Here is a 27,887-nt window from a genome sequence, read left to right as displayed (position 1 = left end):
TACTGTCAGTGAAACCACTTTTATTTTTTATTTTTTCCACATAGATAACTTTAGGTCAACCACAAAAATCATTAAATGAAGAACAGATCATGGGAATGCACACTCAAGCATCACTGGAGTGACAAACAGGTTTCCCCAGATGACTGCTCAGTGAAGAAAATTAAAAGGAACCAGGAAACCATAAACTCATATTTACGTAGTAAACATGTCAGATATTTAAAATAATAAATACAGAATAGCAGGAAAGAAACTAATATCATAAAACAGCATGGAGTATATTTTATTTTCTTTAAGACAGATGAAATTTCTAGGCACAGTTTTAGGCATTAAGGAGGACACAGAGGCATAGGTTAGTGTGCGCTGCTCTGTACAAAAATACAGTCTGAATAAATTACATTGCTAGCCATACAACTAGACAATCACTTACCAGTCAGTTCACTGCATGTTTAATAATATACAGGTACATGCTAATCCATATATATCATTTATATTTCAAACACATAAGTCTCTCTATATTTGTCTTTAAAATTTACATGTTGACCTTACAAAAAGCTAAATACTTGTGCAAGAAATCTGAATAGCAAGCCCTGCTGAGTACTGTTAGGGTTTCTCTGTGTGTATATTATCTCTCTAAGATAAACCATGGATGGGTTCATGACTAACAACTCTGTTTAAGAAAACACCAATCCAACCTAAAGCTACAAAGACACGATGCTACTATAGCTAAAATTATCACTTGTGTTTATTCAGATAGACACAATACTACCTTTGAACGAGAAACAATCATTTTCCCGCTATACTAAGCTTTCTTAGTAATGAAAAAGTTCCAAATATTAGTGATGGTAAAAATGTAGCTTAGGGCTCGTTAATTGAGAAGAGAGAAAATTACAGAAGGAATCCACTTTTCAGTAGATTACAAATATGTGTGCTTCAACCTGTCACATAGCCTATCACTTTTTCGCTTGCCATGTGGATAGAGAATGAAACCTCAATAATACTCTTGATACTGGTCTAATTGCACACTGTATCCTCCAACAAGCCTCTCTGATGCCAACATCAAAGTTTTGATCTTCCAGTATTCAATAAAGAGATCCTCTCACAAGAGGTTGTGGTCTGTAGTTGAAATCCCTATCCAAATATCATATTCTTCATTCTGTTCTCACAATATGCAATGAACTTTATAAGAGGGTCTGCCCCAGATTTTATGATTTGAAGAAAGCTGCTTCAAAATATTCTATAGATAGTATTAATACCTTTCTGGAAATTTTCCATTCAGTTCCTTATGATTCTTGATAGAATCACACATTTTCATAAAGTTTGATCTCTAAGATGCATTTAATAATGTTTGTCTATCCCCACTAAAATAAGAATGAATAAGGTATTCATATTTGCTTTGATTCCATAGGAAATTCACAATTGATTTTGACATTTGAATAAAACATTATAGGGCCAGGGAAAGGCAGTTGTTTTTGGCAACCATTCTTAGATAAACTGAAAGCAGAAGTCCTCTCTGGGAAGTAAAGCAAATTATTAAAAACTATTGACACAGTCCTTCTCTTAGTGGATTGTATAATATATTAGTAAATAGATACATTTTAAAGTTTTCTTTCCCAATGTTTCTGTCTTCAAGAGGGTCAAATGAGAGCAAACTTGCTTTAATGTCTTTGTTAACAAAAATAATCATTTATAACTTTCCTATCAGAATTGTATATTTTATATAAAAATAGGTTTATAGTTAAACTATCCAGATTTGTATAATAAACAGAATTAACACAAGTTTGCAGCAGAGATCCATTGCAAACTTACTCCTTATTGTTGATGTTTTCTTCCCTTGGAACAGTCAGTGAACGATTTCCCTAACATAAATTCATCATACTTGTGTGCACAAATCAGTTAGCCCATCATTTAACTTCAGAGGACCAGGTGACAAGGGAATACTACTCATCTACTGAGACTTTTAGACATTAATAAAAATCTATCACTATTCCTTTATTTTAAAATGAAGACATTTAAAATACTTGCAAAAATAGCAGCCTTGTATTTTAAGGAATTTTACACAAAGTGATCATTCTAATTCCTACTCTCTTCTGAACTACAATGCTTATAAAAGAATCATTAAATTTCAGATTAACAGCATTTCAATTTTACTTCTTAGACAATTCTATTAACACTTTCCAATGAATCAGTAGAGAACACAGAGAAAAAACTTTAAGGTACATGAACTTTTGTATGGCAAATAACTGTGAATACTGATCTAAGTCTGTTGATGCACACAAAGTTAGTGTTCAAATTGTTTCACTAGAGCAAGTATTGATTATATGAATGATAGGTACATGTATGTGGACTCTTAATGGACAACTTATTACCAGTATAGTAATGGCTCATGGTGTAGAAGTATAAGCTTGTTACATATGGACAATTAGTTGCTGCAAAATTTTATAAATGATTTTAAAGGGTACAAAAGCAACTCATGCACATTTCTTTCTGATTGCCCCAGGGAAAAGCAGATACCCTCAATTTTCTAACTGAATAATGAAAAACACATATCTCCAAATCTTCACTTCCTCCCGGAGAGACAATAATTAGCAAACTATACCTTGCTAGTAAAAAGAATAGCCTTCAAGGTAGAATTAAATAGCTATATCTATGACTCTCATTAGATTCCCAAAGGGCAGTCTTGCATTCCAAAACAAAGTAACCAATAACCAATGTAGCCAATGTGTGGAATAAGCAGACGATAAGGGCTCCAACAGTAGAAATGTTGTCAGAGCAATGGAACTTTTACATGTTGCTTAGGCCAGCTGTTCCCCTGCAGGCAATAAGAGACTCTGGCAATTCTCATTCCAACTAGCTTCTCCAAATGGTTGCTGTCATACAGACCCTTCACATGTCAAAAAAAATGGCATGAGCATATAGGAAGTTTGCAGCATATGCCTATATCTAATCAGCGCTCTTAATTTGTGCAGGTCCCTAAAATGAATATAAAAGCTGGTTATGATGTTGACAGCCAAAAGGCAAAGGATATTAAATCAACTGAGCAAACTGCTTTGAGGTGCCACAAGTGTTTTAGAAAATAGTGTCAGAAAAAAATGTCAACACAAATCTTTTGTTGGATGGTTGGTTTCTCTTTTTTGTGGTGTGCGTGTGTGTGCGTGTGAGTGTGCGTGTGTGTGTGTGTGTGTGTGTGTGTGTGTGTGTGTGTGCATTTTCAGACTTGGCTTTAGTAGTAGTCTTCATAGTTTTTAGGGTTCAGGCAATAAAGAATGGCACCCCCAAATGAAAATATAGTCGCACCCCAGGCCAGGCCATAACCCCAATTGAACTCGTGGTAAATTTTCAAGCTCACAGTTTCAATGAACTTGATTGGATAAAGGACCAGACTGCAGACCTGCAAAACAACTGAAAAAAAAGCAAACAAAATTATGGTGTTATTTATAGCAAATTAAATAGCATACACATATAAATAAAAATCTATGAATTAATTTTTAATAAAGTAAGTATATAAGCCAAAAAATTAAAGCACTTCCTATCCTAAATATCCTTTAAAATATTAACAACTTTTTTTTTACTTAGGCACTGTCACAATACTGTAATCATTGCACTGTTAATAACTGGTGAGTTGCTATTAGCAATTCATAAAATTAGTGAAACAATAATTCATGAGTATACCAAGTGATTTTTGCTTTGCAAACACATGTACAATTATCACTAATGACACCACTATATAACAATAGAGGCTCAATACAGACTTAAACCCTCATTATTTACTTTTGATCTTAAGGAACTAAAGAATTCAAGATTTTTAGTGATAAATCTGGGCAACCTATAATAACCTATAACTGAGTCAGATGTTCACAACCATCTGACTCAGACCAATATTCTAGAAAGACTAATTTTGATGTTCTTTTATCTATGACTCTAATTAGAACTACTTTTACTTTTGACTTAGACCCCATTCATCTTTAAAAGAGACTCAAAAGTCAACTTTGCCACAAAGCCACAACTAAGTATATCCTTTTATTATATCTTACACATATTTGCATATATATTTCTCACAGGAATGAGGAATTAAAAATAGATCAAACAAAGAAAAAGAAAGGGAGAGAGACAGAGACAGAGACAGAGAGACAGAACTACTAGAGCAGAGACAAACTTTAGATCTAAGAATTAGTTGGCTTTTAGTTCTAACTCAGGAATGAATGGGAACTATGATGAGTCATATTTAATAAAATGAAACAACCCATTAATCAGAAAGGGAAAGGCTTCTTTTAATTATCATAAGTGTCATATATCCTGTGGGTATTTTTATATGAGAGTCACTATGCTGTATTATACAGGAGATGAAGTCACATATATAAAATTCATAACTTCCTATTGGGTCAACTATTATATAATTTCTATTTCATTCAAATCGATTTTATTAGAATGTATGGGCTAAATTTGCCATATTTGCCTACTATGTTAGCTTTAACACTCAAGAAAGGTGGGTTTTTTTTTCATTTAAAATCTAGGTAAAGATACACATACCAGGGATTGAAAATTACTCAGTCATACTCATTCAGTTATATGTTGTCCACATTACAATGGCAAAGCTATAGTTACAAAAGAAACTACTCTCAAGTATCTCTAAAGTCTAAAGTATGTTTTCTGTACCTTTAAAAAAATTAAAAATAGCCCTGATCTAAGAAGCAAACTTTTTGTTAAAAGTGATTACTGATTAGTTCTTATTAAAAGATTATAAATTCCAATACCTCAAGGACAAAAAATATAAACAAATAGAATAAACTTTGGTCCAGTGTATGTATATGTATGTATGTGCACACACACTCACACTCACTCTCTCTCACACACACACTCACAAACACACACACACACTCACAAACACACACAGACACACACACACTCGCACACACAGTTTCTTAAACTTAAAAAAGAACAAAAGGATTTCAGATTTTAAGATCTATCCTCACTTGTTCTGAGCATGTGCTAAGAGTCATACTACCTATATGATTAACTCTCCTAGCAAGACTACATTGCAATCATCTACCTTTGGCATAATACTGATGAAGTTTTGGTAAAGTTATGATGAAGTACATGGTTCCTCAAAATCAATACTTTCTGTAAGAATGACAACAGAGCAAAGACTCTATGTGAATCCAGAGAAAATTCCAAATGTAGTTGTTTGGAAGCACAATTCCACTGGGCTTACATCTGCCTGCCATTCTTTCGCATCTACTGAGAGTAGATAAACAGGAAAAAGCAGAATCTCTTGACACCAAAAATAGAAACCACACCTTCTTTTTGGTTTAATGTTTTAGATCAGCTAAGCCTCCGCCTACAGCACAGTTATATAACCTCACTTAATCTATTTCTAACCACTAAGTGGTACAAAGTGCACTAATTTAAAAAAAAATGGATGGTTGGCTCTCTACCTTGATGAAGGAAAGGGAAAGCTCATGTTTCAAATGTCAGAAATCTAATGAATCAATTACAAAAAACAAAACTAAAAGAAATAAAACTTTAGAGACCGAGCATTGTTTTATTTCCCCATTTTAAAGGCTTATCTTATTACTCTTATTACTAAATCATAGCAAAAGTACCCAGGACATGATTAAAATAAGGATGTGAATTACATATATTTTTTAATATATCTAATAAATTCATCCATTCAATGAATACTTGAATGTTTATGAGCTATACAGTTTAAAGCATTATTAATCACAAGGGAGTCAAAGCTACTATTCTCATTTATGGACAGTTAACAGTAAATGAGTACAAACTAGAATGTCAGCCACTGTGGTCCATGCCTACGATTCCAAGCAGCAACTGAAGATGCTGAGGCATGAAAATACTGGAGGCCATACTGTACCATATGGGAGTATTCTGTATCAAAAAACAAAGAAAGAAAGAAACTACCAAGGCCATCAGTCAGTCTACTCTTGACAGCAAGTACAACCAAGATTCAAGAACGACCAGAAAAAAGAGTTGAGAGCTAGTTTTTAGATTCACAAAGGAATTGTTAGTTTATTTGTTTGCTTGTTTGTTTGTGAGGGGGAGTTGATAACATATACATGAATTCTGAAAGAAGATGCAAGTCAACAAAGCAGGAAGAGTGTCCAGGGTACAGGCACTTAAATTCCTTATGTGAGAGAACTGTGCCTCTCACATAAGGAAGACACCAATGCTGTGGGCCTGGTTCAGATAACAAGGTAGGTTAAAAAACAAACCAAATAAACTAAACAAATACCAAAACAAATCCATCAGGCATCAGTTCCTGCTTAGGTTTTAACCCAAAGACCAGAGTTATGGTTTTGTACTCCAGTCTACGTTATAAATAGCTGCTAAAGAAATCTGAGCAGAGAAGTAATAACCAACTTTAATTTATTCAAAAAGCAAGCAGTCACTCCCTTGGGTATGGTGTTCACCTAAGCTGCATTAAAGCTTCATTTCATTGTATTTCAGTTAGCAAAATCTAAGACCCTATGGTAAAATGTAATGACGTAATTTCCTGGTAGAGGGCAAGTGGAAATAAAATTCCATTAAGGCTTCAATGGTAAACTCAGAAGAACAGTTTGCTTAGACCATTCTTGTGTTGTAACAAGATAAAAGATTACCCTACAATGAATTAGCTTCTGAATTGTGTTGTTCAGGACCCACAGAGAAAAATCCATGCAATAGAAAAACTGAAGAAAAATATAAACCTGTAATGGCAAGTATCTTTTCTCTGTTCTATAAAATATATAGTAAAAGAAAAATGCCTCCTTGCTTTTCTGAAACATCTGCAAGGGGGAAGAGGGACCAAGGTTTGCAGTATAAGACAATGACATCATGCTGTATTTGTATCTTACCACCAATCAATGAAATATAATATAAAAAGAGTGGACATTGTCTGTGGTATTCTGTGCCCTTCATCAGATACAGCATTGGGAAAGTCATAAAGCATTTCAGAATTTTAAATGTTGGAATTCCAGAAAAGGGGAAATCATTTGAAATGTAAATAAAAAAATATATCGAATAAAAAAAAGAAATTAAATGTTGGAATTTTCTTTCTTTTCTTCTTTGCTTCTTTCTTTCCTTCTTTCTTTCTTTCTTTTTTTACTTTCTTTCATTTTTTTGCAGATGCAATGAAAATTATGATTATGAAATTGTGTGGCTAGAAATAAGAGAGGAATTTAAAGCTCTTAAACTCTGTGTGTATTTTAGTTTTGTTTTATGTGCTTTCTTGGATTTAAGATAAAATGACCGTGATGTGTACACCCAATTGGTCTTGAAGTTCTATCAATCCTCTGGCCTCAGCAGAGGATGATCTTAAATTGCTGATTCTCATACCTCTGCCTCCCAAGATCACAGACATGAAACCCATTATTTGGATTTTAGTTTGAATTAGATGTTTATCAACTAAAACATTCAGAACATTTAACATATGTTTCTAAGGGAATGTTTTTACCATTTTAAGAAACATTTCTTGGGTACTTCCTGTAGTCTGGTTGGGTGAGGTATTTGTTTCTGTTACAGAAACTGCTAATGTGCCATCCGGAAACTTTTAGCCTTGGCACTCTATCACACAGCAAATAGATTTCCAATTGCTAACACTTGCATTTCTTTTCCTCTAGTAACTTAATTTATTTTGCTTGCCTGCAAAATGATGACAAGTTCTGGAAAATTAATGCTGAAGTTTATTAAGCACAACCAACAGCCTTTACCAGTTCCTCATAAAAACTGATGTTTAAATACCCAACTTTCCGTTCCTTCCAATGAGAGATGTTTTGAAGTGTGTGCTTTCTACCAGTTTCAAAATCTGTTCTAATAAGGAATAAAATCTAGGTGCTTCTGACTCATGGACAATGGGTTTGAAAATCCTCTCTCTTCTGGCTGTGCTTTGAAGCTGGTTTTACTTTTAGGCTTCTCACTATAATCATTCCTTTACCTCTGCAATAGGATTGTTGGTCCTGGAGTCCACTGTCTTAGGGATTACTTCTGTGGAAACCAAATCAAGAAGAGAAAGGAACATATTCCTACTTAGAAGTGGAATCTTTATTCTTGCATGCAACAAAAATCAAAAAGACAAAAGGATCGAGCCCAACATGTCAGTACTTGTGTCATGTATCATTGTGGACAGTCGGGGTAAGGGGGAAAAAGACACAGGTGGAAAATAAAGGTTAGAATGGTAAATAAACTACTAAAAAAGAATGTCATCTTGATCCTAGGAAAAGGGAAAGGAAAGAATCACATAATTAAGTCAGAAATTACTAATTAAAAATAAAACAGAAGACCATGTTTAGGCACTGAAATGTGTCATGTTGGGAGACAACTGTGGGGCTGGGAAAGATGGCTCAGAGGTTAAGAGCACTGACTGCTCTTCCAGAGGTCCTGAGTAGTTCAATTCCCAGCAACCACATGGTGGCTCACAGCCATCTGTAATGGGATCTGATGTCCTCTTCTGGTGTGTCTGAAGACAATGTACTCATATACATAAGATAAATAAATAGTTTTTTAGAAAAGAGAAACAACTGTGGCCTCAACTAAGGCAATATTCATGTTGTAAACAAACAAGGGGCAGACTGAAAGGCAGCAGCCCTTCCGGCTAGGTTCCTAAATATAGTATATAAACAAAATTGTAATTTCAATAATAAAAACGTTTTCTTACAAAGGGAATGTTGGGCTATCGATTAATTAAATCTATAACTCAGAACGTAGTACTAGTATAAAATTAATTAGTGTAAAACTCACTAACCAAAATATAATACCATACAGATACATGGAAAGTAACATAGTGTCTAAACACCTGTGAGTAGAACATCCTTTTAGTTTGTAATCTCAGCTAGACTAATTTTCAGTCAAATAGAGATTTAAAATGACTGCCCATATTCACAATATCTTTTAAGATGATGACAAGGGGTAGCAAACACATGTTTCTAATCAGGGACCAGAGAAAATTCAGAAATGAACATTTGCTCCAAGATCATGAGGGAACATGCCAACTCCATATAATCAGCATAGGAGGCTTCTTTCAGATATGACAAAAATGGAGCATCTTTGGTAATATAATGAATTAGTGCAATATTATCCAAAATGTAAATGACAAAACATTGAATATTTTCTATAATTTGTACTCAATATCCATGAAGGACAAAGAGAAAGAACTCATTCTAATTATTAGTGGGGTAAAAAAGCAGACACCGAAGAACCAAGGAGACAATCTTTTTGATTTCACTAAGTCATTAGTGAGGGAAATTGAATGGCAGGTATCAGAATCTCAACACATCTATCACTGTCAGCTATCCAAAAAGGATAAGAAGCTTCTGTTGTCGGTTATAGTTTATTCAGGTCAGTCACTTGCTTAGTACAAATCAGTTTGTGGTCTTTATGACATTTCAAGCTTCTGACTTCCTAAAGGGCTCCTTCCCTCCCTCCCTCCCTCCCTCCCCCCCCCCTCTCTTTGATGTGACAGGTGCCCTATAAGAAGTTTCAGGAATCTTTGTTTTTCATGTAACATAGATACCCTAAATAGAAACCCTGGCTCTCCACATACAGGCTGGACCTAGCCCCCAAACATATGACCTTCATGTGGATCCTAAACAACTGGAGTAGGGGGTGGCGGGCTATTCCAAAATCTCTTCCCTGTGTGTGGAATGTGTTCCCCAATTGGGCTGCCTTGTCTGTCCTCAGTGGGAGAGGATGTGCCTTACCCTGTAGAGATTTGATGTGCCAGGATGGGGGTAATACACCGGTAGTGGGGTGGGAGGCACTTTCCTCTTCTCAGAGGAGAAAAGTGGGAAGGAGCTGTGTGGGGAAAGTAGAAGTGGGGGAGCTGTCATAGGAATTTAAAGGGAATAAATACATTAATGGAAAAAGAAAAAGAATCCCTGGACCTTCAAGATAGTTTTCGATAACTGGGAAAGGGAAGAGCTTAATTGACCTTCCTAAATCTAGTTCTTTGACAATAAAGGCTGTTGTATCAGAAATAGAATATGCTTAAGTGTGGCACACTAATTATTACTATCAACAGTATTATTAGAGATAATACCTGTATCTAAATCTAGACTTCTAGGAAGGATAGGAAAGTTTTGGAAAACAGAGCAATGGTTTAAATGCACTGTGATGATGGCTACTTTTAGCTCTGTTAGCAGCTGCTCAAGTTAATTACAAGGCCACCATAAAGCAAAGACTTTCAGGAAGAAGGATGATAAAAATCTTCAAAATGTGTTTGACTGTTTTTAGAACATTTCAAGACAAACAAACAAAAACCAATTCTTTTAGGGTCAGGTGAAATCTGTTTCTTTCTGAGCCTCTATGAGAAAAAAAAAAGACATTATATCACATAAATCACACACAGTAGTTTTCATGCTTGATTTCCCTCACAAGACTATACACTAAATGTAGTCATCATTCACCAGTCATTCAAAGACCACTTCTTGAGTATCCATTGAGTATCAACCAGTACAGAAGACTGCTTCTGGGTGGAATGTTTTCCTCCCAAGTGGAAGTGGTATGCCTATTTTGAATACTGATATTGTTCATCTCAGCAGAGGCAAAGAGACATTTCTTTTAATAGATCTAATTTTCTACGTGAATAAAGACAAATACTGCTTGGTGGTACGAGGTTTGTTGATATTTGGAGAAGAAAACATTTGGTTAAGAGACTTAATTACAATATTCACAAATGCTAATATAAATAAAAACGAAATGCTCTCAGATATGCATTTAACAAATGACTGAAATGAATTACAAGTGAGGTAAGCCAACTACTTCAGTACATTTAGTTTCAACTATGTAGATCATCCAAGATTTTCTATTGTAAAATCAGATTAATAATTGATTGCTATGTGCAATGAACATGCTTTCCAAAAAGTTAATCAAATGTAATGATTTATTGGCTTTTTGTGCAATATACAAATAACAAATATGTTTAACCTTGCTTAGATGAAAAGTTAACATTAAGGTAATCATTCTTTTTTTTTAAGGTTTATTTATTATATGTAAGTACACTGTAGCTGTCTTCAGACACAGTCACATCTCATTACAGATTGTTGTGAGCCAATTTGTTGTTGTTGCTGGGATTTGAACTCAGGACCTTTGGAAGAGCAATCAGAGCTCTTAACCACGGAGCCATCTCTCCAGTCCCCTAATGGTTATTTTAAAGCAAGTTTTCTACAATTTTTGCCAAAGAAAGAGATCACAATTAAATCTGAGGACACGCACATGTTTAAAGTGTAGCGCTCAGTATAATGCCCATTTTAGGACTTAGTGCATGGAGTGACACTATATGCACCTTGCTACAGGGTTTCCTTTCCTCTCATTAGTTTAGCATTTACTAATTCGTAATAGCTAAAGCTAAATCTAAAACTTTATTCTGGCCAAACCACTTAACTTTATGTTGCTAAATTCCATCATATTTTGTATAACTAGGACTCATTTTCACAAATGTTTCAATACTTGTCAAAGTGTATATTTTAAGGTTAAAAAGAGAAACAAATTTCCAGTTAGTTTACTATAAATTTCTAGACTGTACCAGCAATGAACATCTTTACAGTTTTCACTAAGCACTGAGTAAACTGCTAAATGGAACAGTAATTAGGTTTTCACAGTAACATTGAATATTTAACAAAAAAGAAACTAAAGTATCTCTATGCCCTCCTACAATAAGAAATGTTTACTGCTCTGAGAATGGCTGATAACAATTCTACTTCTAAACCATATAACATAATGTTTTATGGGGTACAGTTTATCAAAAAGAGTTCAGCTTATTATCTCATTGTTCTGTTTTTAAGTCCTATCTTCAAAGACAAACTGACACCTAATTAAAATACCTACATTGTTCCATTCTAAAATAGGAAAAGACCCAATGGTAAATCAATGAACCAAGAAAGCTAGCAAATAGTGGTACATCTCAAGGGTGTTTTTATTTGTAATTGTACCATTCCCAATTGAGGCTCTCATGACACATGGCAACAATAATACTGTAGTATGACAAACATTTCAAAATATACTATGTAGTCACACTTTTGTTGTCTGCTAAAAGAAGTTTTGCAATTATACTTTGACCAGTTTTAGCACTGTCCAAATAAAATATATAGTCCACAATAGACATCCCAGAAGTAGTTGAATAGATGCATGAGAAAGACATTAATGAATGAACTACTTGTTTAAGATTCACTGTCCTTTATTTTAGTCCCAGGTCTGCCACTCACTACTTGGTTTTGAGCAGGACATTTAAGTAGGTGAATTAGTCATATTTCAAAATTGTTCTTCAGCCCTTTGTATTTTCCTTCTCATGATCTCTGCATTCTGATCAGTCTTTGTTATCAAAGGAACACAAGCAGTAGGGGGCAGTAGAACACTTTGGATTTTGCAGTTTAACTCATCCTACCCTTTAAATTCTGAGAAATTTGATCTATTCTAATTTTAAACAGCTTTTAAAACTCCATCTAACAGCCTAGATGATTCTGTCAGTGTCTTCATTATTGACAGTCACAGGGGCTTATTTTGCAGACATCAAATCAGATATGACTGACAGGAAAAATTGAAGAAACCACAAGAACATTTTAGGTAAGAGTCCAAATGAATAATATATTCAAGGATATTCTTATAAATGAAAATTGAAACTCACATCAGATAATGAACTGGGCTTGTAACAATCCACAAGCTCCTCCCTCTTTTAAACACAGCTGTTGGTCTTTTGTTTATATTGTATAATATTTCAATTTAAAATATGCTTCACAGAATAATGGCTGTTAAAGTAATAGACATCCAGCTGCCCTCATATAATTAACTTCTTTGACGGTTCACATTAACTGTTATGTTTTTTTTTCCATACAAGAGTGTTTATTTTCCAAAACATGTATGCCTTTAAGAGTATATATTTAAGAAAATTTTTTTTTCTTGTTTCATGTCAGAATTAAAAAAAAAAAAAAAAAAGATATTGCTAGCTATTGCCCTAAGATCACAAAGGAGGATAAGTGTTGAGACAGGGAAGAACTGATACTTTAAAAAAATTAAAATAAATAAAAAGATTTATCTGCTACAATATCTAAAGCAGCCCAGCAGCCCTGTGAAGGGTATTTTGTTTTTTAATTTGGTGTCTTTATTTCTGCAGTACTGGGAATCGAACCTAGACTCCATGCCCTAGAGCCCTAGTCTCCATGTCCTAGAACTTCAAGTCATGCTATGGAAGCACTCTACTACTGAGCTGTATTTGCAGCTCAAGAAGTTTTATTTATTCTTGGTTTAGTAAGAAGTTTAGAAATTGACAGTGTTCTGTGAAATGCTTAACATGCTGAAAACTGGTACTCGGATAAACCTTCAGCCAAATTACCTTAAAATATAACAAATGTCTTTCAATTTTTATGTAAGGAGCAAACACATACTGATGCATGAGGTGGGAGAATGGTAGAAAGCTTCATGAATCTTTAATGCTGCTTTGAGCATAATGAATATATTTACCTGCTGCAAAAAGCATGACAGCAACAGGTCTGTAGAAGCGCCTCCGAGATCCCACACAGATTGAAATCAAACCCACCAGGAATGCAATGAGAATGATGGCAGCTCCGCCCAGGAGTAAAGCCAAAGTAGCAATCTGCCAATCTGAAAAAAAGAAGAAAAGAAAAAGAAAGAAAGAAAGAAAAACATGGTTTTTAAGCAAAATGACTCCAAAGAATCACCTGAACTCTGCTCAGCACCTTTCACCTTGAAGCACCTCTGGATGTGATTTGTCTGTAGGCTGAGCATCCTCTGGGGTTTGAAATGTTTTGCAACAAAAATTAATATTAATGTCCTTATTAGGAAATGGTTCTTTTGCTAAGCTCAGCAGTTTTTAGGGCAGAGTTTGGGCACAATTCTTACATGGGATCTTCAAATGTTAAATTGAGTTTCCATCTCTATGACCTACTTTTTTTTCAATATTAAGATTAAAAATTTTATTTAACTATAAAGTTGACAAATTTTAAGTATAGAAAATAAGGACAAAAATAAATTGTATATAACCACCACTCAGATAAGGTTTTAGATATTTTCATCACCAAGATGTTTCCCTTTGGCCTTTTGTTAGTCAATAACTTTCTTACTACATGAGCTAGTGACAAGATTCAGTGCCATGAGTAATTTAGTTTAGTCTGTTCATAAATGATATGAACTATTTTGTGTCATTCTTTTAAGTCTCTGAAAATCATCTCATTATTATATGTTTCAAGAAAACAGTTTTTTAAGTTCCTTTCCTTCTTGGAATGCCTTTCTTCACCTCACAAAAATAAAAAAAAAAAAAAACTCCAAGGTTTAATTTCCTTTCCCTCACTACTAAAACAATTTCCCAGTCAACTCCCATCAGGAAGGTTTCTTGGTGGTTTATTTCATTTCATGTGTCTGTAGTCACCATCACCAAAATGGTTTCCGAAGTGAGACAAACTCTAAATGACTGCTTAGCAACTTTCTTTAATCAAGAACAAGTAAAGCTATATTGACCATTTAGAATGTCTGATTGCGTGAAAAAACTCACTGAAGACAGTTTATCATTTCTTATAAGGATGTAGCCATAGTATAACAGAAAAATGATGCCTGTTTCCGTCAATAAAAAGAAAGGTGAATTTATAAAATACATATAGATTAGGAACTATCACATAAAGGATATTACAGAGATTGACACACTACAGCATAATAATTTGAATGAAAATCCCAGGATGCCTCTTCTGCTCCTCAATTTAATGTATGCACAGGAAATGCAAATAGATTTTAGTCAAGTGCTAAACTGCAACTGCAACACATTCTACTCAAAGTCCATAACACTTTGACACTTGGAGGCTTTTCCCTGAAATTATCTTACAAAGATTCTTAAATGCTGAAGTATGAGAAAGGTTTATCAGAGAAACCCTAAAGTCATTCTTTTTCTATTTATTCTTGAACACCCTGTTCCACATCTTTGCCTCCAAAAAACTCTGGATGTTTCACTAGCTTTCAACTAGAACCTGAACAGCCACCAGAAAAGAAATACATAAAACAGATCCACAGATCTCAAAATATAAGCATCAATCACAAGAAAGTAGAGAGCATTTTTAATGCATCTATTTGTAACAAACCCATATAACTTCAAACAAAAGTGTATCTGGCTTTCAACTAGAAGTTAAAAGGATAGCCATATTATGGCATTTTTATTCCCTAACAGCATGTAGCTTTAAATTTAAAAGCCGTAAGAATAATCTGTGTACTTGGAAGCCTCTAAATTACACTGGAAACATTTATGCACTGTACGTTATTTGACATAATGGAAACTTGCAAGTTGAAACTTCTGAATTTTTAAAAAAATCAGTATAATTACATCAAAGCAATAAATAGGAAACAAAGAAAAAAGTAAAATCCATCGATGCATTCACAGATCAATGAAACACCTGGTGTTTGAGCAGCTACAGCACGGGGATAATTTTTGTTGGATTATTACTGTTATAAAATGATTATCACTTTAAGAGATATTTTGGCTTTCTTTGGATAAAGATAAAACTAAATAGCTCCCTCCTTAAAAGTACCGATACAATCTTACTGTTTTTCTTGCTAAGTTCTTCCATGTACCTAAAACATGTTTTAAATGGCACCTTTTGTACTATTTTTACGTTAACTCAAAATCAGACAAGAAATAGTCTTGATCAGTATCGTCTACCATTTTAATAGCTTCAAAGATCCAAGTCACACATTTATTTGAATTTTGTAAAGACAGACTAAGAAAAACACTCTGCAAATTTTCTGAAGAAAAAAATCAAATCAATGCCTTGAAGGTATTGGTCTGTGTTGTACCTGCCTAAATATGGCATAGTGCAGAAGTGACCACACATAACAAGAAAATGAACAAATGCTAATAAAAGCATATTACAGAAATGAATGGTGGGCCAACTCGATAGCTTGGCAAGTAAAGGCACATGCTGCCAGGCCTGAGGACCGGAGTTCAATTCCTGAAACACACCTGGTTGAAAATACAACTACTCCACAAGCACCCTAACTACAAAAATGTGCACACAGAGACACAGAGACAGACAGACAGACAGACAGACACACACACACACACATGTAAAAACATTAAAGCAAAAAAAGCAAAAGAAAAGATAGGCTGGTTGGATGTTTTCCCCCCATCCTGGACTGTTATATGACTGTGATCTATTTCATTTTCAAATGTTTTTCTCCTAAGCAAAGCCTAACCAAACAACTAAAATAACATAACAATGTCAATGGAATACATTTGTATTACCAAGTGATACCCATACAAATCTGAAGAAAAAAAAAACAAAATAAAAATTCGTAATTTCACATAAGGCTGAATTTTCTCAAACAGTGCTATTTCTGAAAATATAGAAAAATGCAAAAATGCTGTAGTAGATACAGAAACACTACCGTCATTAAGAGAAACTAGGAAAGGACCATCTTTCAGGCCAGGAAATATATTAAAAGCAAATGAACAGAGACACTTAATGGGTTTTCTACTAGATTGCCGGTATTAATTTTTAGTGCTGCCTTTATGGCTAATGCAGAACATCTCTCTAGACACAAAGTCAACAAGGAAAGACAATACCATCATTGCTGTGATATTGTTGCCCTTCCCTTTGGAAACCAGAGTTACAGTTCAACCAGAAAAGCTGGGCCATGAATGTCACTGTCCAAGATGATTCCTGATAGAGAGTGCCAAGTTTTTAAGTACTGTCAGAATGTCCACTGGGAAGGATTCATTCAGCCTGGTTGTATGCCTAGGACTTTAAGTTCACATTCCTGGTCAGATAATACTCAATTCACCAGCATAAATAATGGTTATGAAGAGTTACTAAAATCAAGGAAGTCCAGTGTGCTTTTTGAGTCGGTTTGGACCTTTGGAGCTACGAATAGGGCTTTGTGTACCGATAGAAGCCTCAAATCCAAAGGACAAGGCTAAGAGGGGAACTTACAATGAGTAAATAGTTAGCACTTCCCTTTTCTCTCTAGGAAAAATACTATGATATCAAGAATTAAAAACAAAAGTAAAAAGGATTTGTGTACACTTAGTATTTATAATATTTATTTATCAACCAATGTCTAAAAATTGGATTTAGCACAAATGCATGCAAAATCTGAGCAATTTTATAGGAATACACTAAAAAGTGACCAAAATATTCATTTTTACATCAGTGGTATTTTAGTTTAAGTTTGTATGTCACAAAAAAAAAATGTGCTACCTTAAAATCAATGTCTATATGCAAATTAAAATATCATAACATTTTTAATTTTCAGGTCTACTTCTTATAAAAAGAAAAGTCATGTGTTTTAAGTTTTGACTATCAGTTAATCTCTATATTGATCTTCATTTTGTTTTCCAGTTAAATGTCTCATGGAACTGAGTCAGATCAAGTACAAAAACCTGAGAGCAATAGTTTTGAATTCGCTTTACACATTTCTGTAAATTCGGGTGTGATACTGTAATAGAGCAGTGAATATAAAAAGCAGTTCTATAGAACAGCAAATGGCCTATGGCACTAATTTACACACTGTAGTGCTCTCTTTAATATTGCAAATCTGAACTTCTTTTCCTAAGATCTGAGAGAATAAATGATAATCAATCTTGACAAAGTAATACACTAGAGACTTTGGAACTAAACTTAGGGAAGCAACAATCTAAGACAACTGTGTACTTTTCCTAACAGAAACAAAAGCAAAAGTAAACAAACAAAAAATGCATACACACTAAGTATTTCCTTCCACGGTAGCAGGATAAAACTCAGGAAGCCCCTTGTATTATACTATTAAGTTCTATATTAACATGGAGTTCAGGAACTAAATTTGCATCTTCTTTCAAGGTATTTTTACTCACAAGCATCAGGCTCTCCATTGTCTATAAATACATTAGCATTCTACAGAATTGTGTTGACTTATTTTTAGCAGTGCAATACGTGAGACTGGTCAGAAGTTGCCAGTACTTTATGAAAATAGCCTATAGACTATGTTACAACTGCTCAGCTGGAGAACTGTCTCCTCACAGGGGAATTCATAGTCAAAATTCATTAATGATTTCCAGGAAAGGAAAATCTTAATGAAGATACATGTGTATTGTGTTTGCTAAGGTAAGTTCTATTATATATCTCTCTGAACCTAAAATTGTTCCTTTTTCACAAAAGTAGATACATTAAAAAGAAATGTACTTTTATATTAAAATTCAAAGTTCTATTATTTGAGTGAACAGTATTTCCCTAAATATAATATGTTTTAAATCAATGTATTAGCATAATTTGTTGATGGTAATAATAGATTATCCACCATTTTCTAAAATTCTCATTAGAAATTGAAATATGGATATTTACAAACTTGTAAAATCACAATAAAATTTGACTAGCACCCACCTGTATTTTTATCTTTAATCCCCTAGGAGGAAATTGTATTATTTAAGATGAAATCCATAACTTTAGTGAAAGTCACTCAGTAGATCAGATAATAAAAGTAACTTTTTTTACTTTACTCCTCATAAATTTTCCCCAAATTCTCCACAATCTACCTAAATAAATTTGAGCACTTGCACCCACTCTTATCTAACAAATATATCTGACAAATTTTATTTAATTTTAGAATATATTTATAACAAAACTTTTCAATTAAATTATGTTGGTGACAACTTAGAAAGATAACTCATTGTTAGGAACTTAAAACACCAAGGTAATATATTTAAGGGGAAAATGTTCTCAGTAGCAGGTGAATTGCTAGTCCCCAATTATAACAATTTTATTTAAGCCCTTAAAGCTTTTATTTGCTAGTTTTAAAAGAATAAACATCCATTTTCTCTAAGAAAGGAACCTCTTAGCTAGTTCACATAGTTGTATATTAGAAATCTCAGTGGAAACATAATTTAAAATCTGAGTACTGTAACATATGGTGTTTCCTCTCAAATAAAACTGTTATATACAGTGCTTAGCAAAGAGCCTTGGTATTAAAGCATGTTTTAGCACTTAACACAGAAAGAAAATCAACATCATGCCAAATGACTGCTGTATCTTCATGCGCTATATGAGGAAACGTTCACTAGCATTCCATGATGCTATTATCTAAGAAGCACTGCTACTTCTCAATAGTAACTACTAAGGAGTATTTGTTCAAAGTTTTATTAGGTCTGGTAAACTGAAGGCTCTTTCCTTTCAATTCTTAAAAGAGAAACAAACGAAAATGAGAAAGGAAGAAAGGAGAAGGGAGGGAGGGAAGGAGGGAAAGAATGAAGAGAAGGAGGAGGAAAGGGAAGGGTAGGGAAAGGAAGGAGAGAGGAGAGGAGAGGACTCTTGTGGTGGGACAAGCCTTCAATTCCAACACTCAGGGAAGCAGGCAGATCTCTGTGTTCCAAGCCAGACTAGGCTACAGAGCAAGTTCCAATAGAGCCATAGCAACAAAGAGAATATCTGTCTTGAAAAACAAGCACAGAAAATTAAAAAGACAAAATTACAACTTAAATACCTGGATTTATTTGGGAAAAGCTGAAAGCCGAAAACCCACAGATGGGAATAGGAATGGACAGCCTTCTTGCCACTATAAACTTTGAAAATAACATATAAGACACCTAATAATATTCAAAAAGAAGGAAGATCTTCAAATAGACATGCACATTAAATAATGCATTAGTAAATACTGGAGAATAAAACAGGTGAGCTAATCTCTCAGAAAGCTCTTTGTTTCTCACTCCCCTAGGGAAGAACTTCTTCTGCTTCATTTTTAGCAAGTTGTAAACTTATTTCATTAGTTTAAATCACATCATTTGTTTCATCAACCCCTTAGTCTCCCTACATAGCACAGAAGATTTACTGCCTAAATTCAGAACTGGATCTATCCCTTGCTATTCAATGAATTAATGAGGTTAACTTGCTGGTACTTTCTGAGACAGTAAGAAAATGGAGATGGTGCTAGGAATAGTCTCCCAGTAGCATTCCCAATAGACTATAGCAATGGTTTGGTGACTATTGGTTTAGAAGTCTTAAACAGGACATCAAGAAAGTCTCTTGTAAAAAATTTGAATTTTAGGTTTAGTGCCTCTTTTGATATAAATAGTATGGAATTGAGGAAATGTCATCTTCTATTTTTCCTACACCTTTTTTATAATAAACTTGAATATGCAAAGTTTGTGGTATACTATACAGAAATGACTCCTTAAATTATAAGTTTAAACTTCACAACAGTTAATAATCATGCTAACAAACTAAAATGGTCCACATATGTTTTCCTGATTCTTTGGGAGACCACAAATGTCTTTCATTCTTGTATATATTTGCACTTTATAAGTGAGGGTCTTTGTTGTTTATGTAGCAAAGATTCCAATAAAAAAGAAAATTGATGATTTACTAGTTTCCCCCATCCCCTCTCTAATTTTCAAGAGAGATAATCTAATAATATAAAGAGTGCCCTTGACATGAAATATTTAAACCAGTTTCTAGTGAGCTTGATCTTCGGTTCTATGAACTCAAAGAGCAAAGATGGCAGTACCTACATGTACCTATCTAGCTACACACCAACATCTTCATTTATGTTCTTATGCTCATTTCATGCTACACAAATAAATTCTGAATTCTTATAATTGACCAATCATTGAAGTCATGTATTGGCTATGGGTAGTATTTATCCCATCCATGAATTATTTATATGTGGATTAGAAAAATCAAGTCCAAAAGCTACATATGTAGTTTTCTTTGCTCTTCAGAGGCAATAAAGATTTTGGAGATGTATAGCTAGACTGTGTCATAGTATGACTGAGTTACATAGCATCTAATAAAACCCCTGGTAGAGCATGGCCAGAGAACTATTATCTTAGTAGCTACATTTTTATTCAATAATATGAAACGCCATATACTTTCCTTACTCCCAGTGTCACATTAATGACTGTGCAATGTTTCAGGGATGTGTCAGATGGTATACTTCATTGAGAGGTGGAATCCAACTCTCCATTTAACTCTGAACTAGCCATGTGGCTAGTGTAACCAATAGAATGTAATAGGAAAGCTAGAAGACTTCCCAGCTGGTTCACAGAGAAGATAGCTCAATTAAAATTCTCACTCAGTAGGTAACCAGTCTAATTATCCTGAGATCCCCATGCTAAAAAGACTGCCTGCAAGTGCTCTGGAGGCAAAACAAGCCTTTTAATCATTCCTGCCCAAGTGCCAAATCCTAGAGCAAAAGGATTTAGAACAAGATCCTACAGAATCAATATCCGAGTCCCTGACTGTAAAAGTCATGCTCAGCTATGACCACAGACATCTGGATCAGGGACAAGTTAGGCTCATTAAGCTCTCTGTGCATTCCTGACCTTCAGTGTCCCACAGTATGGCTATTTTATATAACTAAATGTTGGTAGAGTTAGAGTTATTATTATTTTTTTTTGAATTAGTGAAATGAGCAAATGCTCATCTCTTATCACAAAACTGGTAAACTTATGAAAGTCCATAGTATTTCCTGAAATATTGCACAGGCATTAATGAGACACTGGGAGTAAGTGAGGCATCTGACCTTTCATAGTATTATGTAGCTACTATGATAATAGTTCTCTGGCCATGATCTGCCTGGGTTTTCTTAAATGCTATGTAACTCAGACCAATATTTAAGTGTGATATGAAAACAATTATTTCATTATCCAATGCAAAGGAAATACTACTTGCATCGAAAAATCACATTTTGAGTTTACTTTTCTAAAGATATAACATGAAAGAAAAACAATGTTTCATGTATTTAAACTTCATGACTTGCCATCTTAAGAAGTTAAGAACATGTTACATGCTGAAATGATCGGTGAGGGGCCAAGTTGTGGCCTGAAGGGAGCTGAAGTCTCATTTGTTCTTCATAATAGTACTTTTTCCTATCACTAGATTATTCTCTAATTTAACATAGTTCATACAGAAGCTTATTGTGGAGACTTATTTTGAAATACCGACAAACATTTTCATTACAAGAAACTAGAAATACTGGTTATATCTTAGGTCTCTCTAAATGGTATAATTAACAGACAAAATGAACAAAATCTTGAAATTCATTTCTTTTCAACAGGAAAGATCTTTTGCTTGAGAAAAGATTTTGGTTGCTTGTTGTGTCTTTGTTGTTTTTCAAGGCTAGCATTTGCTTCAAACCCCAGTTTTCACACTCCTACCAAAACCCCTTTGTTGCAAATAGACTCAGCTAAAGGACTCCCTGAGGACTACAATCTCTCTATGAGTCTTAGCAAAAGAAGGATTCTTCTAGACCACAAATTAAAATATCCTTCAGTGAATTTGAAATTCAAGAAGACTTTAAAGGAAAAAATTATCATGAACATCTTGGTTTAATTCATCCTGGGTTTTCTTTGGTCTATTAGTTAAGGTGCTAGCTAGTGCACTTGTCCTGATGATGTTCTCTTAGAAGAAACTGGAAGAGGGTATACTTATAGTGAGTTGACAGCTTGCTATTTCTAAACACATTTTTCAGTGTCAGCTCATCTCTGGGAGCACCTAAACCTTCCTGGACCAAATCATATTGTGAGGTTTTCTGATGAAATTCCATTTCCAAATTAAGGGGTAGTCTCAAAATATGCAAAGATGTAAAGAATCTGAACTTGGAATCACTGTATCTTAGATTTTCTAGGAATTGCAGGTGTTCAGACAGTTCCATTTATCTTAAATTAAACCTCAGATAGTTTTAGTCATAACTTCCTTTTAAAGGGGATTTTTATACAAAAGTTAAAAAACATGAGCCACATGAAAACATTCTTGAAAGAGCTCTCTGTCAACTGAAAATAATAATATTCACCTGTTTTAGCATAGAGTGCCCTGGTATTTCAAAACTATCAATAACTCATGCTCCAAATGCAGTTTATTTTTAGGGCAGTGCACCATTAATGCTATTAACATTCCTTGAAAAGGGTACTATTTGATCAAGTGTTGTGTTGACAGAAAAAAGGTAAAACACACCTTTGTTATGGTCCCAAATCACTCTCAGTTAAACCTGTTTATTGAGCCACCTATATGTTTTCTATTTTGCTGAGTAAAAAAAAATGGACAGTAAAAACCATCTGCTTCATGGGAAGCAGCTACATATTAATTGTTTTGAACAGAAACATAAAATCATCCTAGGGATTGCACAACTTCATGATGTGGAGTTTAGGGAACTTCATTCTGTATTCTCTTGGAATTGCTGTGGCTATGAAACTCTATTATATTCTAGGGGAAAAGTTATCAAACTAAACAGGAAGCAGTGGTTAAAACATTATAAAAACTTTGAATAGGACTGAAGACATTTATTAAAAAGCTGTACAAATGTCCTGGGGAAAATCATCATTAGAAAAAGAATTCTATAGCGGGCAGCCTGGTGAATACTGCAAATTCCAAACTTCCCTACTACAAGTGACAGTCAATTCACTCTTTTCTCATTTGTCTTCCTAGAAAACATACATGCGAAAATAAAAGCCACTGCCATTCTTCACATCTCAAATTGAGACTCTAGTGAAAAGCATTCTGGCTAACTGACAACCAGATTACTGCTTTATACTAGAAGTGCTGACGCAACCTTCAATATAACAGGACACCAGAGACATGGCTCTGCTCTAGCTTAAAACCACAAAAGCAGTTATCAACAGCAAACAAGGCATATTTGGTACCAACATTCAAATGCAAGTTTAAAATCATGGCTTAGGGGGAAGTTTCAGTAGAAACTGGGCCTATGTAGGCAATGTTATTCTCAGAAGAAAAACATTCCAGAAATTTTCCTTCTTGAAATAAAACCTTGTTTCTTCAAGGCAGTTTTAATTCTAATTAAGACAACGGTTTTTAATTAAGCCCTGAAGATCCTGGCGAAGGATCTTCCATAAAACTGTCCTTCATGGGTTTTCCCAAAGTAATTGATTTTCCAGAGAGGATGAAGTTGATCTTTAAAAATATTCAGAAAAACATTTTGCTCCTATCCCTCTGCTACTCTGCACAGAGAACTATATAAGCTGCCCACTGTTGGAATAGGCAAGGGCAGCATTCCTGGGCTGATACTAGTGTCCCTCTTTGTGTCTTAAAACACTGGTTGATAGATGCTTCAAGTCCATGTAACATTTTTAGGAGCACATTTTCTACGTGGGCACAGCAATTTTCTTTATTTTGGCCCTTCCCTTGACAACTTTTCTGCTACAGCACAAAGTCAGGAACTTCCACATAACTTGTAACAAAACCATCTCTACTTGTAACCCATCTTGTTATCTTTTAAGGGGACAGAAAACCATATTTTCAAGCAAAATGAAGCCAAGCCTGATTTAAGGAACCCGAGTTGAAGTACATGGAGATAGAACAAGGGGCGGTGGCTGGGGGTTGGTGGCTCAGAAAGCGTGCCTGCCTTTGATTTCCCTTTGCACAACCCTATGGACACCATATTTGCATTAAGCTTATGTCTTCTTATTTGTCCAGCTGAAATCTTTAGGGTTTTTTTTTCTTTTTTCATCTTCCTTTTTTTGGGGGGGGTGGGTGGGTGGGGTCCAGTTACAAATTTCTTTGTAGCTAAAAATCAATGGATATGGAGGCAATTAAGGAAAGATTAGCAAACAAACTGGAGCTGCCTTCCCTCCATTCCCCACATTCCAGGCCAAGAGAAAAGGATAATAGCCTAAAAAGCAAATGGGAGCTGAAACTGGTTTCTCCGACCTATCTGAAAAGTCTTTATGCAATCAGAGGGCTATTATTTCAGAAGACAGAGTGAAGGGGGCAAAAGATTCACGTTGCTAAGGAGATCTACTGAAGCTGGCATTCCTACATAAATTTCCATTTCTATTGAAGGGAGAAAGAAAATATTTTTTCCAAAGTTTATTTGGATCCCCTGGTTACCGAAGAAAGGCATTTTGTGGGTTTATTTTATTTTCAGTTGTAAACAACTAATCCTGAAAGAACTAAAAGGCCTGAGTGTTGACCTCCTGCTGCCAACCAGTCCCCTTCACTATGAATCAATAAACAAAGAAAGCCTTCAATAGGTATTCTGAGGTAACAGCAAAGAAAAAGCCTTTGTAAGCACAAAATTAAATTTCTGGAAGGAATTTTACCAAGTGAACTAATTTCTCCTATAACAAACAAACAAAAAAAACCAAACAAACAAAAACAAACAAAAAAAAAACCAAAAAACGTAAGACAAAGAAAAGTCGGATTTGTGTGTGCGTGTGTGTGGCCTTTGTGCTATTTCAACTTTATTAGAACTTGAAACGTTTCCAGCAAAGCTTAAAAAATTGTCTCAGAGAAGACATGAAACTGTCAAGAAAGGATTTAATGACTTTCTCAGGTCAGTGTGTGAGTGTGAACGTGAGCTTTGTGTGTGTGTGTGTGTGTGTGTGTGTGTGTGTGTGTGTGTGTTAGCGCCCGCCAGCATAAAAAAAAAAAAAAAAAAAAAAAAAAAAAAAGCACCAGCCGAGGCTTCCTTTTACATTCCTTAATCTGTCCACACGCCAGCAGCTGAAGGAACAGAATTCGAGTAGGAATAGTTTTCAGCAAGAAACTGGAAGTTGGAAAATTCCTAGGAAAAATAAATGGAACTCTGGTAATGGGGAAAAACAAAACAAAACAAAACAAAAAACTGGAGGGTCAGGAAGATAATAAAGCCACAAAGTCCCACAATGGCTACCGCCTACTCTACCCCGTTTTCCATCCGCATACAATTTTCACTGCTTGCTGATTTAAGCACAACTTTCCAGGCAACTGTGAGTAACTGGCTCACAGAGAAACGGAGTGGAAGAAAGGGGAGTTTCTTACTGTGGGAGTGAAAGAAAGGCAACTCAGAAGCAACAACGGTGTAGCCAAAAAAGGAAAGGAAATTCATCAGTCTCTCCAGACTCTTGGTATCCCTCCCCAAAATTTAAAGGGGAAACACACACACACACACACACACAGGAAAATTAAAATTCACTCGGGAAATGCCAGGTAAAGTGAAATAGAACAGGGAGAAATGTGGGCCTAGAGGAAAACTTGGGCAAATTTCTCTTAAAGGGTTGGAAAAGAGAACCCGCTCAGATTTGGAGCCTTTTGCCCATTTCTTTTTTAACGGGGGTGTGGAAGGCATTGCGTCTTTTACACAGCCACATGGTTCTCGCCCTCAATGATAACAATTGCCCAAAATAGCATAGGTGTTACTCCAAAGCAGGAGGGACAGGCAAGGGAGGAGTAGAGGGCTTAGGAGGTCCTGAAGTGTTGCCTACCCGGACTCCATCCGGAGAGGGGCACAGGCAAGAGGGTCCTGGGGCCCAAGGGCCGAGAAGGGAGGGCAAGAAGGAAGGGAGGAGATGGGCGGAAAGTAGGGGAGGTGGCTCCTAGAGCAGCTGTGGCAGCAGAGGAGCCCTGGATGGCCACGCGGGAGCAAGGGGCGCGGCACCAGGGGTGGGGTGAGGGCGCTCACCGCTTCCGAGCGTGGACTCGCAATGCCAGATATCCAGGTTGGCAGGTTTCCGGCAGGACTCCCACAGGGACAGGTAGTACTGGTGGTCCGCGGTGACCCAGGCCGGGCTCAGAACAGCTCCCAGATCCAGACACAGCGCCAAGAAGATACACACCAGCCCGACCAGCTTGAGCGGGGTCAGCACTGACACTCGCACCTCTTCCATGCCGCTGCCAGCCGAAGCCATGCCCGGGCGCCGCTGCCGCCCTCCCCGAAGCAGGCGAGGACGCCAGGAGGGTCCGAAGAGCCCGGTGCCGGACCTCCCGAACAGAAAAGCAGCCGCACACTGCGCCAAGAAGTCGTATCCTTGGGCTCTGTTCAGCGCACAGAGCACTCGATGGTACTCCCCAAGCTGGGACGTCTGGAACCTAAGGAGCTTCCTCCGCAGCTGCAGGGACAGCAAAAGCACGGAAAATCTTCAGCAAGTGATCTGCCCAGGCCCGCGCCCGCGCCCGCTCCTCCCTAGCGCGGCCAACCTGGCTCCGCCCCTGCCCCGCCCCAGGCTGCGGGAGGCGGCGCCTTAGGAGAGAGAGACAGAGGGTCTGCACCCGGGCGGCGAGGCGGAAGGCTCTGTCTCCAGGAGCTCTGGCTCCTGCCGGTCTCGCCACTAATCCGGTGGTCACTGCGCACAGCAATTCTTCTCTGCGGCCAGCCGAACCACCGTTGCTTCAGGGTAGCTCCCCTCTTGCTGCCTCTGGGTCATGTGGCTTTTCCTTTCCTGGGGAGCAGGGATTGACTATTTTTCTAGTTCGGGTCTAGATGTTGCTTCCTAGGCTGTGGCCTTTGGAGAAAAGCGGTCCCACACTCAGCGAGCTGATATTCTGCCCTCTTGCCAGCCAATTCACATTCAGAATGAGGTTGTGGAAGGAGGCGAAAAGTAACACTTCCCACTCAATGAACCCATGAAGAGCCCCGAAGCCACTCTTCCATACCCACCTTCCATATTAAGTCAGTGCTCCTCAATCAGACAACACCCTTTGCTCTCTCTCTGAAGGGCAAGTGAGAGATAAAATGAAAGAGAGATTTCACAAAGTGTAAATGTAAAGGTAGTCCTATTTACAACTCTGCTCCTCTGTCCTTTGTAGTTTGGCCAAAATCCCTAAATTTCTCTTCACTGTGTTCAGCTAGATCTGAATTCCTGCCCTCAGTGCTAAGTTTTCCCTGTTCTTCCACAAGCTCTCCTACAGGACCTGAGATAAGAAGTAGTGGTATAAGGTTCGTGTATGAGACTGATGCATCTACATAGATTTTTTTTTTCATTAAATTGACTTACACAAGGACTCTTCGAAGGGCATTGTCTTGGTTCTTTAGGAGGGCCTTCACGCTTTTAGCTAATTTATGAGAACTGCACACCCCTTGAAATTGAATTTGTGGTTTTGTAATTGTCGAATCCAACGTGATTGGAGGTGGGGGTTGTTTCGTCTTTTTTTTTTTTTTTTCCTAACTACTCTCCATCTTGCCTAAAAGAAAAAGAAAAAAGCAATTTAATGACCAGATCATTATCT

The 27,887-nt window shown here is 36.1% G+C and overlaps 1 protein-coding gene across 1 annotated transcript; it reads right to left on the bottom strand.

Moving 5' to 3' along the window:
* Tmem47 (transmembrane protein 47) lies at nt 1-26,846 on the bottom strand. The gene is made up of 3 exons (XM_052171363.1): nt 26,344-26,846; nt 13,444-13,584; nt 1-3,399 (listed from the first exon to the last, which is right to left on the bottom strand). Exons 1-3 carry the CDS (start codon nt 26,567-26,569, stop codon nt 3,221-3,223), a joined length of 546 nt encoding a protein of 181 aa, XP_052027323.1. The 5' UTR covers nt 26,570-26,846; the 3' UTR covers nt 1-3,220.
* Nucleotides 26,847-27,887: the final 1,041 nt, after the last annotated feature.

This window comes from Apodemus sylvaticus, chromosome X (assembly GCF_947179515.1).
Source record: "Apodemus sylvaticus chromosome X, mApoSyl1.1, whole genome shotgun sequence".
NCBI lineage: Eukaryota > Metazoa > Chordata > Mammalia > Rodentia > Muridae > Apodemus > Apodemus sylvaticus.
Note: the sequence above shows the minus strand (reverse complement) of the source record. Positions and strands in the feature narration are given on the sequence as shown.

Coding starts and splice junctions, on each gene's coding strand:
- Tmem47 (XM_052171363.1), bottom strand. CDS start 26,569: ATGGCTTCGGCTGGCAGCGGCATGGAAGAGGTGCGAGTGTCAGTGCTG. Junction 13,585..26,343: donor CGAGTCCACGCTCGGAAGCG/GTGAGCGCCCTC, acceptor TCTTTTTTTCAG/ATTGGCAGATTGCTACTTTG. Junction 3,400..13,443: donor TGTCATGCTTTTTGCAGCAG/GTAAATATATTC, acceptor CTTTTTTTTCAG/TTGTTTTGCAGGTCTGCAGT.